Source organism: Sus scrofa, chromosome 10, assembly GCF_000003025.6.
Source record: "Sus scrofa isolate TJ Tabasco breed Duroc chromosome 10, Sscrofa11.1, whole genome shotgun sequence".
NCBI classification, from domain to species: Eukaryota; Metazoa; Chordata; class Mammalia; order Artiodactyla; family Suidae; genus Sus; species Sus scrofa.
Genome location: NC_010452.4, coordinates 32,528,481 through 32,542,417, shown reverse-complemented (window position 1 = coordinate 32,542,417; position 13,937 = coordinate 32,528,481). Strand labels below are relative to the sequence as shown.

General features: G+C 44.2%; 1 protein-coding gene across 3 annotated transcripts in view; it reads right to left on the bottom strand.

Annotated features, from left to right (window-relative positions):
* KIF24 (kinesin family member 24) overlaps positions 1-13,937 on the bottom strand; it is a 98,149-nt gene that overhangs the window by 10,346 nt on the left and 73,866 nt on the right. For all 3 annotated transcript variants that reach the window (XM_013980172.2, XM_013980171.2, XM_003130663.6), the window contains 5 exons: positions 11,361-11,448; positions 4,785-4,906; positions 3,893-3,998; positions 2,807-2,878; positions 176-285 (listed from right to left, as the gene is read on the bottom strand). In XM_013980172.2, the coding sequence (XP_013835626.2) occupies positions 176-285; positions 2,807-2,878; positions 3,893-3,998; positions 4,785-4,906; positions 11,361-11,448 (498 nt within the window). The remainder of the gene's footprint in view (positions 1-175; positions 286-2,806; positions 2,879-3,892; positions 3,999-4,784; positions 4,907-11,360; positions 11,449-13,937) is intronic.

Here is a 13,937-nt window from a genome sequence, read left to right as displayed (position 1 = left end):
CGTCATATTCACCCTATACAATGGCAGGGCCTACCAGGTCACATTCTTCAAATGACCAGCTGCACATCTCCTGGTAGCAGGATTACTGCCCCAAGAACAAGCTTATGGAACTCAAGGTCAGATCCTTGTGTGTGTTTAAAACACACACAAAACCTGCCACCTGAGGGGGACTCACCGGTCAGCATAGCGCAAGGTATTCAGAGTATGTTCAGTGGCTACATGGCTTGGTGAGATGTTGGCGATCATGCAAGTTTTGGCGTTGCCGATGAAAGAATCCTTTAGAACCTGTTCGAAACACAAGGCTGGTCAATGAAGTCAGCGAACGAAGGGCATATTGACTACTTACTGACACTGGGCCAAAGTTCTCTACCCCTCCTTCTACATAAAGGTAATTCACAAAAAGAGAAATACAAATGACCAATAAACAATAACAACAGAGGTACTCCACCACTAGTCAAAGAAATGCAAATAAACCATTTTTCAAAACTAATTTTTTCCCCCTATAAGAGTAAGAAAGACTCCTATTGCTCTGGTGTGGGGAGCTCTAGGGAAAGGGCACGTTTGTGTCCTGCAACACGGTTCACGTACTACCTGCCATGAATTGGGACTTGCCCTTGGGAGGGCAGTTTGGCAAAATGTATCAAAATGTAAAAAAATGCTCATGCCTTGGTTCAGCAATCACACTTCCAGGGCTTTATCCGAGAGAGATAATTAGGAGTTCCCACCGTGGCACAGCGGAAACGGATCTGACTAGGAGTCATGAGGTTGCAGGTTCAATCCCTGGCCTTGCTTAGTGGGTCAAGGATCTGTGTTGCTGTGGCTGTGGTGTAGGCTGGCGGCAACAGCTCCGATTAGACCCCTAGCCTAGGAACCTCTATGTGCTGCAGGTGCGGCCCTAAAAAGTCAAAAAGACAAAAAAAAGAAAAAGAAAAAAAAAGAGAGAGAGATAATTAATCAAGTCTTTAAAAAACTACACACAGGATATTCATTACTTTATTATAATAATACAGTTTGGAAAGTCTAGCTGTATCTAAATAGGTAACTAAATAATTCTAAACTGAATACAACTATAAAAAATAATTACGTAGGGAGTTTCCATTGTGGCTCAGTGGGTTAAGAACTCAACTAATATCCATGAAGATGTGGGTTCAATCCCTGGCCTCGATCAGTGGGTTAAGGATCCAGCACTGCCACAAGCTGCGGTGTAGGTTGCAGATGTGGCTAGGATCCCGAGTTGCTGTGATTGTGGTGTAGGCCAGCAGCTGTAGCTCCGATTTGACCCCTGGCCTGGGAACTTCCATATGATGCAGGTGCAGCCCTTAAAAGAAAAAATAATAATTGTACTTATATGTACTTAGGTACCTGGAAAGACCTAAAACTTATGTTTGAGTGAAAAACGTATATGAATCTACTCTGTAAGTGGATCTATGTGTGGAGTTACTATTTTTTAATTAAATAAGAACACAATTTCTGAGTATGGAGGATGTGTTTTTAAAAATAACAAAGCTGGAGTTCCCAGGTGACGCAGTGGCTTAAGGACCTGGCATTGTCACTGCTGTAGCTTGGGTCATTGCTTTGGCATGGGTTTGATCCCTAACCCTGGAACCACAGATGCAGCCAAAAAGAAAATTTTTTTTAATATCTATTTGTCTTTTTAGGGCTGCATCCACGGCATATGGAAGTTACTAGGCTAGGGGTTGAATTGGGGCTATAGCTGCCAGCCTACACCACGGCCACAGGAACGCCAGATCTGAGACCTACATCACAGCTCACGGCAATGCCAGATCCTTAACCCACTGATTGAGGCCAGGGATTGAAACCGCATCCTCATGGATACCAGTCAGGTTTGTTAAGCACTGAGCCACGAAGGGAACTCCAAAATAGTATTTTTAAATCAGTAAAAAATAATACAGCCAATGTCAGAATCAGGACTAACCACCCATATGAAGGGTTTCCTAGGTTCCTGGTTGAACACATGTTTGAAAAAAAGCAATCTAACCTACAGGTCACCAATTCTAACTAGTAAGGCACTATGGTGTTACAGATTCTGCCCCAGGTCCTGTGCACAGAATGAAAACCTGCCCCAGAACATAAGGATCCTCACCTGGACTGCCTTCTACCTAGACTGTCCTCTACTGTGCACAGGACCTGGTGCAGAAGGCAACCAGGAGCACCCACAACTGTCTTCACAGCCGTCCGTACTAGGCAGACCCCCTCAAGCGCCACTCTTGCACAGCCATTACAGATGCTGACTTGCTGCGCTTTCTCACTCATCAAGAAGCACATTTTGGAGTTTCCGGTGTGGTGCAGCAGAACAGATCTGACTGGTATCCATGTGGGTGGCGGTTCGATCTCTGGCTCCGCTCAGGGGCTTGGGATCTAGTGTTGCCATGGGCTGTGGTGTAGGGTGCAGTGGCGGCTTGGATCCCGAGTTGCTGTGGCTGTGGTGAAGGTTAGCAGCTGCAGCTCCGATTCAACCCCTAGCCTGGGGACTTCCATATGCCACAGATATAGCCTTAAAAAACAAAAAAAGAAAAAAGAAATAAGCGTAACGCTGTTAAATGGTGATCACTGCTGCCCCCATGGGAGCCTGGCTGCTCCGTACTGCAAGTATCTCTGCCTGGGGGGGGCCCCTCTCTCCTCCTAGATTGACAGCTCCTGGAAGAAAGGAAGACTTCTCCCTCCCCCTCCCCCCACCCAGGTAGTATCATGGCTTGCTGGCAGTGCATGCTCTGCTGAAAGAATAAATGAAAGGAAGAAGGAACACATGAGTGAACCAGAACTCAAAGCTCATATTTAACTTTACCTGAGTTAATTTGCTTTGCCTGAAGGGAGTATGGGTGTGTTCCTGATCCAATGCGCGGATACATTCCTTCAGCTGCAAAGTGACAGAATAACAAGCACATCAAATATCACACGTATGGAGTTCCTGTTGTGGCTAAGCAGTAAAGAACCCAACTAGTATCCATGAGGATGGGGGTTCGATTCCTGGCCTCGATCAGTGGGTTAAGGATCTGGTGTTCCCATGAGCTGTGGTGCAGGTCACAGATGTGGCTCAGTTCTGGCATTGATGTGGCTCTGGCATAGGCTGGCGGTTACGGCTCCAACTGGACCCCTAGCCTGGGAACCTCCATATGCTTCAGGTGCAGCCCTAAAAAAAAAACCAAACAAACAAGCAAATGATCAAAAAACCTAAAATAATCCAACCAAGGGAAGGAGAGGATTGGTTAGATTTTTCACAGGTTGAAGGTGGGTGACAAGTATTTGGGAGATCATTACACTATTTGTTCTACTATTGCACGTTTGAAAAATTAACTTTAAAACTTGATGAGAGGGAGAAAGTTTACCTAAGTTAACTATTCAAGCAACCATAGAAATACTTCTCTGTTCCTAACTGGCAGGGATTGACCAAAGGAAAAGAAGGCAGGGAGAGGAGGGAGGAGTTGTCTAGAATTGCTGAGAATCTGACTCGGCAGCCTCCATGTCCAACTTGCAATTTCCACGGCCAGATAAGAGCATGCCCGAACTCCAACCTCTCACCATTTTGGCTGCATGACAAGGGGCAAAACCTCTCAGGAAGGATTTTTAAAAAAAAAATTTTTTTTTTCTTTTGCTTTTTAGGGCCACATCCACAGCATATGGAAGTTCCCAGGCTAGGGGTTAAATCGGACCTACAGCTCCCAGCCTATACCACAGCCACAGCAACTCGGGATCCGAGCTGTGTCTTTGACCTACACCACAGCTCACAGCAACACCGTATCCTTAACCTGCTGAGCGAGGCCAGAGATCAAACCTGGGTCCTCAGGGATACTGTCAGATTTGATTCTGCTGAGCCACGTCTGGATAGCCTCTCAGGAAGGATTTTTTAGATGAAAGGTTTTGAACAACTTACAGCCAGAAGACTCTGGTTTATTTCTGCACCTTCCATCTTTGTCTGTCTATCCGAGTCTCTGGCATCTGCTGCTCTTTCACTGCCAGCCAAGTCGATAAAAGAGATCCTGGAGAAAAGACACAGCACGGGTGAATTATTTGGGGTTTTGGTTTATTTTTACACCAGCCAGCATTTTGTGATGACAGGAAGAAATCAACACTGGCTCATTCTCAGGATAGAAACGACACTGCTGTCAGCTTCCCCAAGTATCGAAAGATTCTGATCCTGTTAGTTCTCGCTGGCACTGTTCACTTAGATCCTCCTGTTGGTTTTAATCATTTGTGAGAAAGTATGACTAAAATTAATTAAACATTCTTCCCATAAGGCGAAATGATCACAATGCAAATCACTTAGGTGACCACTTAGATAATTAAACAGAAACTTTTGTGGGCTGCTTTCCAGCCAAAAAAAAAAAAAAAAAAAAGACTCATTACTCAGAGGTGAGATAGGCTCATCCATCACTGTGGCAGAGATAGCCGAGACAGCAGCAGAGAGGCAATGAACGTACCCAATTGTCTTATGGCTTCTTTCAAGAAGGATGGATTCATTTTCCTTCTTCTTCTTTTTTACCTATAAGCTCTCTCAGATGCATTTCCTACTTTTCCTCTGCTGATACTGTTTCGTGTCAGACACAATCAATGTCCCTTTTAATAACTTAGGGTTGACCAACAATAGGTCATTACTTCATGGTTAATCAACTGATGGCACTTCAGGACAATGATTTATTTCAGAGCTAACAACTCTACTCTGTATCCCTGAAATAAAGAACTCTGTGGTGTCAGGATGTCCTGTTGTTAGCAACACATATTTCAACGTCACAGACGATGCGATTCCCTGCATGTTTCCAGCTCACCTGCCAAATGTCCTCTTGGCTGAGTCTTTGATCTGAATTTGGATGACAGCATGAGAACGAGAGGAGTCTGCATTAACTCCAGTGGCTCCGGTGCTGCGCTCTTTGCCGCCCTTCAGGATCACCTGAAAATAACATCCATAAGGTGACTTCCCCAAGGAGTAAACAAAGCCCTCTGGCCCCTCAGAGTTGGCTGAGAGTGGAAGAGCTCAGACATAGAGCTTTGTCAGTCCACTGCAGTCTTTTCCCTCCATGTGGAAAGCTGCCTAAACACTAAATCATAAACAGTAAGTACCCAAGAGCAATGAAAACAATGTGGAATACTAATCTTGGGGGAGAACATTCAATAGCTCAAGAGCTAATTTACCTCTTGATCTCATATGCTCTTTTTAATATCTTTGATGGATGTAACCTGACTAAAATCCCTAGTGCATAACTTGGCTCCAAAGTAAGGTCCCATAATGCCCATTTATCGTAGTAACTGAAGCAAAGGACAGAAATGTGCATCACAGAATGAATGATCACATCCACCTGTTCCGCCGCGGTGCCGTCATAAAGGAGACCAGGCCTGATGGGTGGGAACATGATGAGTGATGAGTTCTCGCAAGTGCCCCAAGCATGATTTCCCTTGGGGCCACTGCCCCTCCAGATGGGAGGACAGACTAACTTGGGTTACTCTGGCCACAAGGGAACGGGAGAGAAGAGGTGAAGCCTTAGGAGTGGTCTCAAGCCACTGAAAACACAGCCATACGTGAACATGTTGCCCAGATTTGGGGAGGCGTGCTGATTACTGAGAATCAAAAAGGTGAAAAACTTTAAAAATATTTGACAGGGAGTTCCCATCATGGCTCAGCAGTAATGAATCCAACTAGTATCTATGAGGACGTGGGTTCGATCCCTGGCCTTGCTGTGAGCTGTGGGGTAGGTCACAGACAAGGCTCAGAACTCATGCTGCTGTGGCTGTGGTGTAGGCCAGCAGCTGTGGCTCTGATTCGACCCCTAGCCTGGAAACTTCCATACACCAAGGGTGTGGCCCTAAAAAGAAAGAAAGCGAGGGAGGGCAGGAGGAAGGAAGGTCAACATGGGAGTTCCCACGGTGGTTCAGTGGGTTAAGAATCCTAATGCAGTGGCTCGGGTCGCTGTGGAGGCACAGGTTTAATCCCCAGTCCACTGCAGTGGGCTGAAGCATTCAGCATTGCCGTAGCTGTGGCATAGGTTGCAGCTGTGGCTTGGATTCAGTCCCTGGCCAGGATCTTCCATACATCGTGCATGTAGCCATTAAAAAAAAAGAACCAAAGAAAAGAAAATCCAACATGTTGAGGAGAACTTTCCTGACTAAATGCCTTTTAGAGAAAACATAAAGGAATTTATTGTCCATGGTCTAGTTTTCTCAGCTTCAGGAACAGTCTGCAATCATGATGTTTTTTAGAAACTGTGGAATAAAGCGACTGAGCTCTAAGAGGTAAAGATGAAGCAGTCTGTAAAGGTCATCAGACAAACTTTTGTAAATGACATACAATTCTAGCATAGCAGTTAGGAGTAATATTTGAAATTATACTGTCTGGTTCACATGCCAGCTCTGACAATATGGCTGTTTGAACTTTTGCAATGCAAGAACTTTTTGCAAATCACTTAACTTTTCAAGGCTCCCGTTTCTTATTTATAAAATGGTAATCTCACAGGTTACTTACGAGGACTGAAAAAGATAATATGTAGGAATTCCTGTGGTGGTTCAGCAGAAACTAATCTGACCAGCATCCATGAGGACGCAGTTCAATCCCTGGCCTTGCTCAGTGGGTTAAGGATCCAGTGTTGCCATAAGCTGTGCTATGACACGGCTTGGATCTGGCATTGCTGTGGCTGTGGTGCAGGCCGGCAACTACAGCTCTGATTCGACCCCTAGCCTGGGAACCTCCATATGCTTCGGGTGCAGCCCTAAAAAGACAAAAAAAAAAAAAAAAAAAAAGATAATATGTATTATGTAAGGCACTCAGTACTACTATTGACACATAGTAAGATCTCAATAAACATTAATTAAAAAAATACTAAAGAACTAACATCTTTGTGTAAACTTCTGAAACTTAAAAAAACCATTCCTTTTAAAAAAATGTAGAGCAATCAGAGTTTCATGGGGAATAGTGCTTTCTCAATCAACATCAGTTTCCATGGGCTCCCTAGCACAATTAAAAATTTTAAAAAGGAGTTCCCTTGTGACATAGTGGGTTAAGGATCTGGTGTGGTCACTGCAGCGTCTTGGGTCACTGCTGTGGTGTGGGTTTTGATCCCTGGCCTGGGAACTTCCTTATGCCACAGGCTCAGCAAAAAAATAAAAACAAAAAACAAACAAACAAAAAACCCCAAAGGAGTGAGGGAAGGAAGGAAATAAAGAAGGAAAAGAGAGAACCCATTTGGGGGGAAATGCAAGACTAGGAGCAGAGCAAAATTAATGCAATCACCTTAACAATCACTGGGCCCTCCTTTCCTCTTTCTGCCTCTTCTTAAATTCTTACTTCCAAAACTAAAGTCTATTGGGCACATTTCTAAATGTAGGTCTTTTAGATAAAACATGTTATGTGAGTAGTGAAATGGGGACCTGCTACAATAGAAAGTAGAGACAACTGCTGAATTCTGTGGCACTGGGAAATATTCAGGGCTTATTAATAAGAATGGATGTGACCAACTGAACTAGTATTACAGAAACATCGTATGTACATTATCTCATTTTCTTCTCTATCACCCAAGCCCATCATCTACTATCATCCACATGTTTCAGGCTCAGAAGGTAAAGGACGTGCTCAAGGATACACGGCCCTGGGACCCCTCTCCATCCACACCTTAATCACTAAGCTTCCCGCACAAATACCAAAATGGGCTATGAGCACTTCAGCAGGATAAGCACTGTGCATAGACTGAGACTCTATCACCAGCACACAACTAAGGCTCATCTAGGGGAAGCTCCTGCTCTGTGGGCCTCTGCTACCAATTACAACCAAGGCAATGATACAGCATGAAACAGATTTATTACAAGTTTGGGAATGGATACCAGTCAGTATGTGAAATGTCTGCAGGAATGACTTAAAAATCTGAAAAATCCCTACGACTGAAAAAAATGCCTGTTGGAGTTCCTGCTGTGGTGCAGTGGAAACGAACCTGACTAGTATCCATGAGGATGAGGGTTCAATTCCTGACCTCGCTCAGTGGATTAAGGATCTGGCGTTGCCGTGAGTTGTGGTGTAGGTCGCAGATGCGGCTCAGATGTGGCATTGCTGTGGCTGCGGTGTAGGCCGGCAGCTGCAGCTCCAATTCAAACCCCTAGCCTGGGAACCTCCATATGCTGCACCTGTGGCCCTTAAAAAAGAAAAAATGCCAATCATTTGCCTGACAGACAAAATCTTGATTCTGAATCTGGATAAGTCATGGAGTCCTCTATAAAGTCAGGAAAATCCTGGTACCCACACTGCTAAGACCAGTAATAAAATACACCTGGAGGAAGGACAGTCCTGTGAAAATGAAGCTGTCAGTCTGTGTGGGCAGACAACAGGTGGCCATGCCTGAGCAAGCCTGAGGGTGATCTGTGATGGTGACACACATGAGGATGACACCTGAAGGTGAACTTGAGCAAACACACGGGGTGATACCTGAGTGAGCACGAATAGTGACACCTGAGTTAGCAAGTCCTCTTGTTTCAAGCCAATAAATGTTTATGAGGGTAACCATGTCAGACATCCATAATTTATATTAACTTTCCACCCTGATCTCACCTGGCTTCCATCTTGTACAACCTCATATGTATCACAGACTGAGGGTATCAATGGCAGTAATGTGATGACTAACAAGAAACTTCTTTCTGTTTTTCTTAGAAAACACACCTAAGATAGAGCAGTACCATCAGCTCTTCCAGGGTGAGAGTGATTTGACACCAGGGCACACAATAATACAGTTATGACTTAAAGCCAAGGAAAAGGGACTTCTTTTTAGTGTTTGATCCTTTCCCATTCAAATGTTCTAACTTCCAGGGACAACAGCATCACGAGGACCAACTCTCCTGAAATTCCCAGCCAGTGAAGGAATGGCTAGGGGAGGTGGAGGCACAAGGACTGCAGGGAAGAGGTGTATGAGAAACAATGTCCTTAGGACTCCACAGTGGAAGGAGCGCTAGGCAGGTTAAGAATGGGCAAGAGTCTCAGTGAAGCCCCTTCAACATGTTCTACACCTTTTTGGGGGCTGTGGCTGTGCCTGTGCCCACAGCATGTTGAAGTTCCCGGGCCAGGAATCAAACCCACACCATAACAGTGACCACACTGGATCCTTAATCACTAGGCCACCAGGGAACTCCCTGTCCCACGCACTTTTTTTTTTTTTTTTTTGCCCAGTGGGCCTGTCCCACACACTTTTGTGTGGGAATCCCAGGACTCAGATAATCACACAAATTCAAAGTCCCAGCTCTTAAATGAAATTTACCTATTTGTTCCAGGAAAAAAAAAGCTATTAGAAAAAGATACCATCAATGGTGGGCCACCTCACCATTTTTCTTTTTGCATTTCTTTCTTTCTTTTTCTTTTTTTTTTTTTTTTTTTTGTATTTTTAGGGCCGCACTTGCAGCATATGGAAGTTCCCAGGCTAAGGGTTGAACTGCAGCTGCAGCTGCAGGCCTATGCACAGCTACAGCAATGCCAGATCCAAGCCACACTGGCGACCTACTCTATAGCTCACAGCAACGCTGGGTCCTTAACCCACTGAGCAAGGCCAAGGATCAAACCCACATTTTCATGGATACTAGTTGAGTTCTTAACCCACTGAGTCACAACAGGAACTCCCACCCCACCATTTCATACACCCAAGTCCCTGGAGGTATGTACTCTGAAGCCATTGTGAAGGTGGCTATTGTTAAGTATGTAGCCTGTCTTTCCAGCCTTCTCACTTTGAGTCTAGCGAGGCTTGTTGGATATACTAGAAGGACTATGATGGCTACATGTTAGAATCACCTTGGGAGCTTTTAAAATAACACCCACTTTCATACATTGCTGGTGGGAATGTAAAATGGTGCGGCCACTTTGGAACACAGTTTGGCAGTTCCTCAAAAAGTATGACTCAGCAACTCCACTCCTAAGCATATACTCAAGAAAACTGAAAACATATGTCCACACAAAACCTGCACATGAATGTTTGTAGCAGCATCATTCATAATAGCCAAAAGATTCCAACAACCCACATGTCCATCAACTGATGGATGAATAAAGTACTGACACCATACAATAGAATATTATTCAGCCATAAAAAGGAATGAAGTACTGATGCATTCAACAAGATGACTGAAGACTGAAAACATTTCTCTAAGTGAAAGAAGCCAGAGACAAAGCTTGTATATTATGTGATTACATTTATATGATATGGCCAGAATAGGTAAATCCATGGAAGTAGAAATTAGTGACTGTCAGGCGCCAGGGGCTGGGAAATAAGGAATAACTGCTAATAGTACAGGGTTTCATTTTGGTGTGACAAAATATTCTGGAATTAGATAGCGGTGATGACTGTACAGGTTTTTTTTTGTTTCGTTTTGTTTTTTATTATGGTCGCACCCACAGCATATGGAAGTTCCTGGGCAAGGGGTCGAACTGGAGCTGCAGCTGAGGCCTACGCCACAGTCATAGCAAAACTGGATCCAAGCTGCAGCTTGCAGCAATGCCAGATCCTTTACTCACTAGTGAGGCCAGGGATTGAACCCATATCCTCCTGGATACTAGTCGAGTTCTTAACCTGCTGAGCCACAACAGGAGCTCCTGTACAGCTTTTTGAAAATACTAAAAAAAAAAAAAAAATCACTAAATTGTATAATTTAAAGGGTTGAACATGAAAAAGATTTTAAAACGCCCTTGGAAGGATACACAAAAAACTACAACATAAATTAGTTGCCTCAGGAAAAGAGAATGGAAAGAATATTTTCACTGGGCTTTTTGAATTTTGAATCCATGTGAAAATATTACCTATTAAAATTTTTATTTAAAATAATATTTTGGGAGTTCCTGCTGTAGCGCAGTAGAAATAAGTCCTACTAGGAACCATGAGGTTGAGGGTTTGATCCCTGGCCTTGCTCAGTGAGTTGGGAATCTGGCGTTGCCATGAGCTGTGGTGTAGATTGCAAACATGGCTCAGATCTGGTGTTGCTGTGGCTGTGGGTATAGGCGAGCAGCTGCAGCTTCGATTCGACTCCTAGCCTGGGAACCTCCATATGTCACATGTGCAGCCATAAAAAGCAACAAATAAATAAATATTTTTTAAAAAGAGTATTTCTCTCCAGAAGCCTCTACCAGAGACCACTACCATAAAAATACACATTAGCAGCCTTTGAAATTGACCCCAAAGTATTTCTCATGCATTAGGTTCTCCCACATGCCCTGTCTCCCACTATCAAGGCCTTGAACAACTTTGTAGAGAAAGGAGCCTTCCTCTCAGAGGATGATCCATACCTTATAAATGTGGAATGGTGTGTTTGTCATTACCCCTTGCCTAAATCTGAAAAACAAAGTCTTACCTTGTAATTAGGCTGCTACGGTGAGGTAGTAAAAGAGAAAGAATTACCTCTAAGAGAAGCTCCACACTATCCACCTGAAGTTCTCGCAGTCCCACTATCTGTACCACATGCTTGCTATCTTCTCTTGCAAAGAGCCTGTAGATGCAAGAACATGGTTGGTATGGCAGAGCTCCAACAGTAGGCACCCCCAGTAAGCAGCAGTGTTGCTGTCTGGGTGGGATGGATGAGCATTCTCCTGGCCCACCCCTACACCTGCTGACTTCAGCCCCAGGCTTCAGGAGTTGTTTTTGCTTGTAAACAAGTCAGCATCTTTGGCTACAATGAACAGACTGAGGCCTCTGCCAAGGCTGTATTCCTGGCTACAGTGATTGGTTTAGGAATGTGTATGGGATCTCTGCTGGTCCAATCAAAATAAAGTCCCAGTCTCTGGTTGTTAAGTGCCTGGCAGAGGGGAGGTGCTCTCTTTTTCTCTCTGAAAGTGAAAGCATGGGCCCTAGGAACAGTGGCAGTCCTCTTGCATCCTCAAGAGACAGTTTTGGAATGAAGCCAACACCATAGAAGGTAGAGCAGAGAGATGCAAAGAAACTAGGTCTTTATAATATTCAACTGCTAGACTAAAAAGACCCTAAGGCCTAACTGTCAAGGTTTTCTAGTTATATGAGCCAATGACTTCCCTAAATGCTTGAGTCAGTAAAATTGGGGTTTTATTTTACAGCTTGCAACTTAAGGAGTCCTGAAACATCTTCTAAGGGAGCAAGGAAGAGCTGATGCTGCAAGTGAAAGCCTCAGGGCTGCGTGTCAGGTAATGAACGGCCAAATCCACCAATGGGACTATACTGAATCTATCAGCATCTAACATTATTTTCTCCCTGAATAAGATACTGATAAGTTAATAATGGAATTTCACTTCATAGCCAAAAATAGAAATCATTTTCTCAAAAACTTTTTTTCTCACCCCAAGTTTCCAAATGTTTACAAAGGATAGGAAACTGCCTCATCAGTGCCCATGACCTCTCAGAAGACAACTCTATTGGAACAGCTGAGCTTCTGGAATAAAAGAAGGATCTAGCTTTCAGAGCCCTCTCATCACTCCTGAACATATTTCCCAGGCCCTGTACCCTGAGCTCACCCCAGAAAAGCTCCTCATGAGCAGTCTAAAATGTACTGCTGTGGTTTTGTTTGTTTGTTTGTTTTTTTGGCTCCCCTGCAGTATATGGACTTCCCCGGCCAGGGATCAGAGGAGCCGCAGTTGTGGCAACTTCGGATCCTCTAAACCCACTGTGCTGGGCAGGGTATCAAATCTGTGCCCTGGTGCTGCAGAGATGCTGCCCATCCCATTGCACCACAGCGGGAACTCCAGTGCTGCTGTTATTTTTAAGTCATATAAGTAAGAAGTATCACTTTTTCTGCAAAGGTATAAAGATAACTTATCCTCTACTTGAAAGAGTTAATTTTAAGGTCTTTAAACTCTGGTTTCTAGTTTAAGAGGTGGGCTGACCATATACACTTCTATATACCTTTGTTGAAGCCCCATTTATAGAAAGTACATTTTATTTCAAAAACAACAGGGTAAGTCATAACAGCTCTAAATGAATAAGAAAGGGTGGGAATTCCCTTGTGGTGCAGAAGGTTAAGTATCCTGCATTGTCACTGCAATGGCCCGGGGTTGTTGTTGCTGTGGCTCCTGTCCATCTTTGGCCTGGGAACTTCCACATGCCACAGGTGCAGCCCAAGAAAAAAAAAAAACAAACCAAATACCAAAAAACAAGACAAGAAAGAGTGCCATCAGTGGAGCAGGACATTTCAGAAATCTCAGAAAGGTAGGAATTAAGGAGATATTAACCAGTTAACCAGAGACATTAAAAAAAACCAACCCCCAAATCCCACAGCTCAAGACACTTGCAGAGTAAGTGTGGGTTTTCCCCTAGTGAGCTCTGGAGAAGCTTCAAACCCAGTAGTTAGCATATTCCCATCCCCGTGGCTACAATTAAAGAATGCAAAAATACAGGGCAGTATATCAGGTCATTCATTAAAGAACTGCAGTCACAGTCCCTTCACACAAAGAAACAAACCACACACATGTACACATACACACACACACACACTGCATAGCACACAGTGGCTTTTATATTCATGCCAATTGTTCTTGAAAGGAAGTGGCCATTCTGACTGGAGAGGGCTCCTAATAAAGGTGTTGGAGCTTGAAAGAGAAGCTGTGATGGAGCTAACTTGATGCTTCAAACTGACACAGAGCGTGTAGAAAAGAAAAGCAAGTCTTCTCCAAAGCAACCCCAGAGTAGCACCCTCCTTTACTTGGCAGTTGTGTCAAGACTAAACCCCCAACACCTGCAAGATCTCTAAAATGAAGGTGCCTTTTTCGTTTTATCCTTTTTTGGCCTGGTCCATGGCATGTGGAAGTTCCCCAGCCAGGGATCAAACCCATGCCACAGCAGTGACAATGCTGGATCCTTAACCCACTGAGCCACCAGGGAACTCCTCAAAGGAGAGTTCAACTACTTTTTGTTGAAATACCCCACAGGATGGTGGCATGCCTAAGCCTACCTCAGTGACCTTTCTAAGTATGCTACTCTGTGCCTATGATGGGGGCCACCCTACCGTGTTCT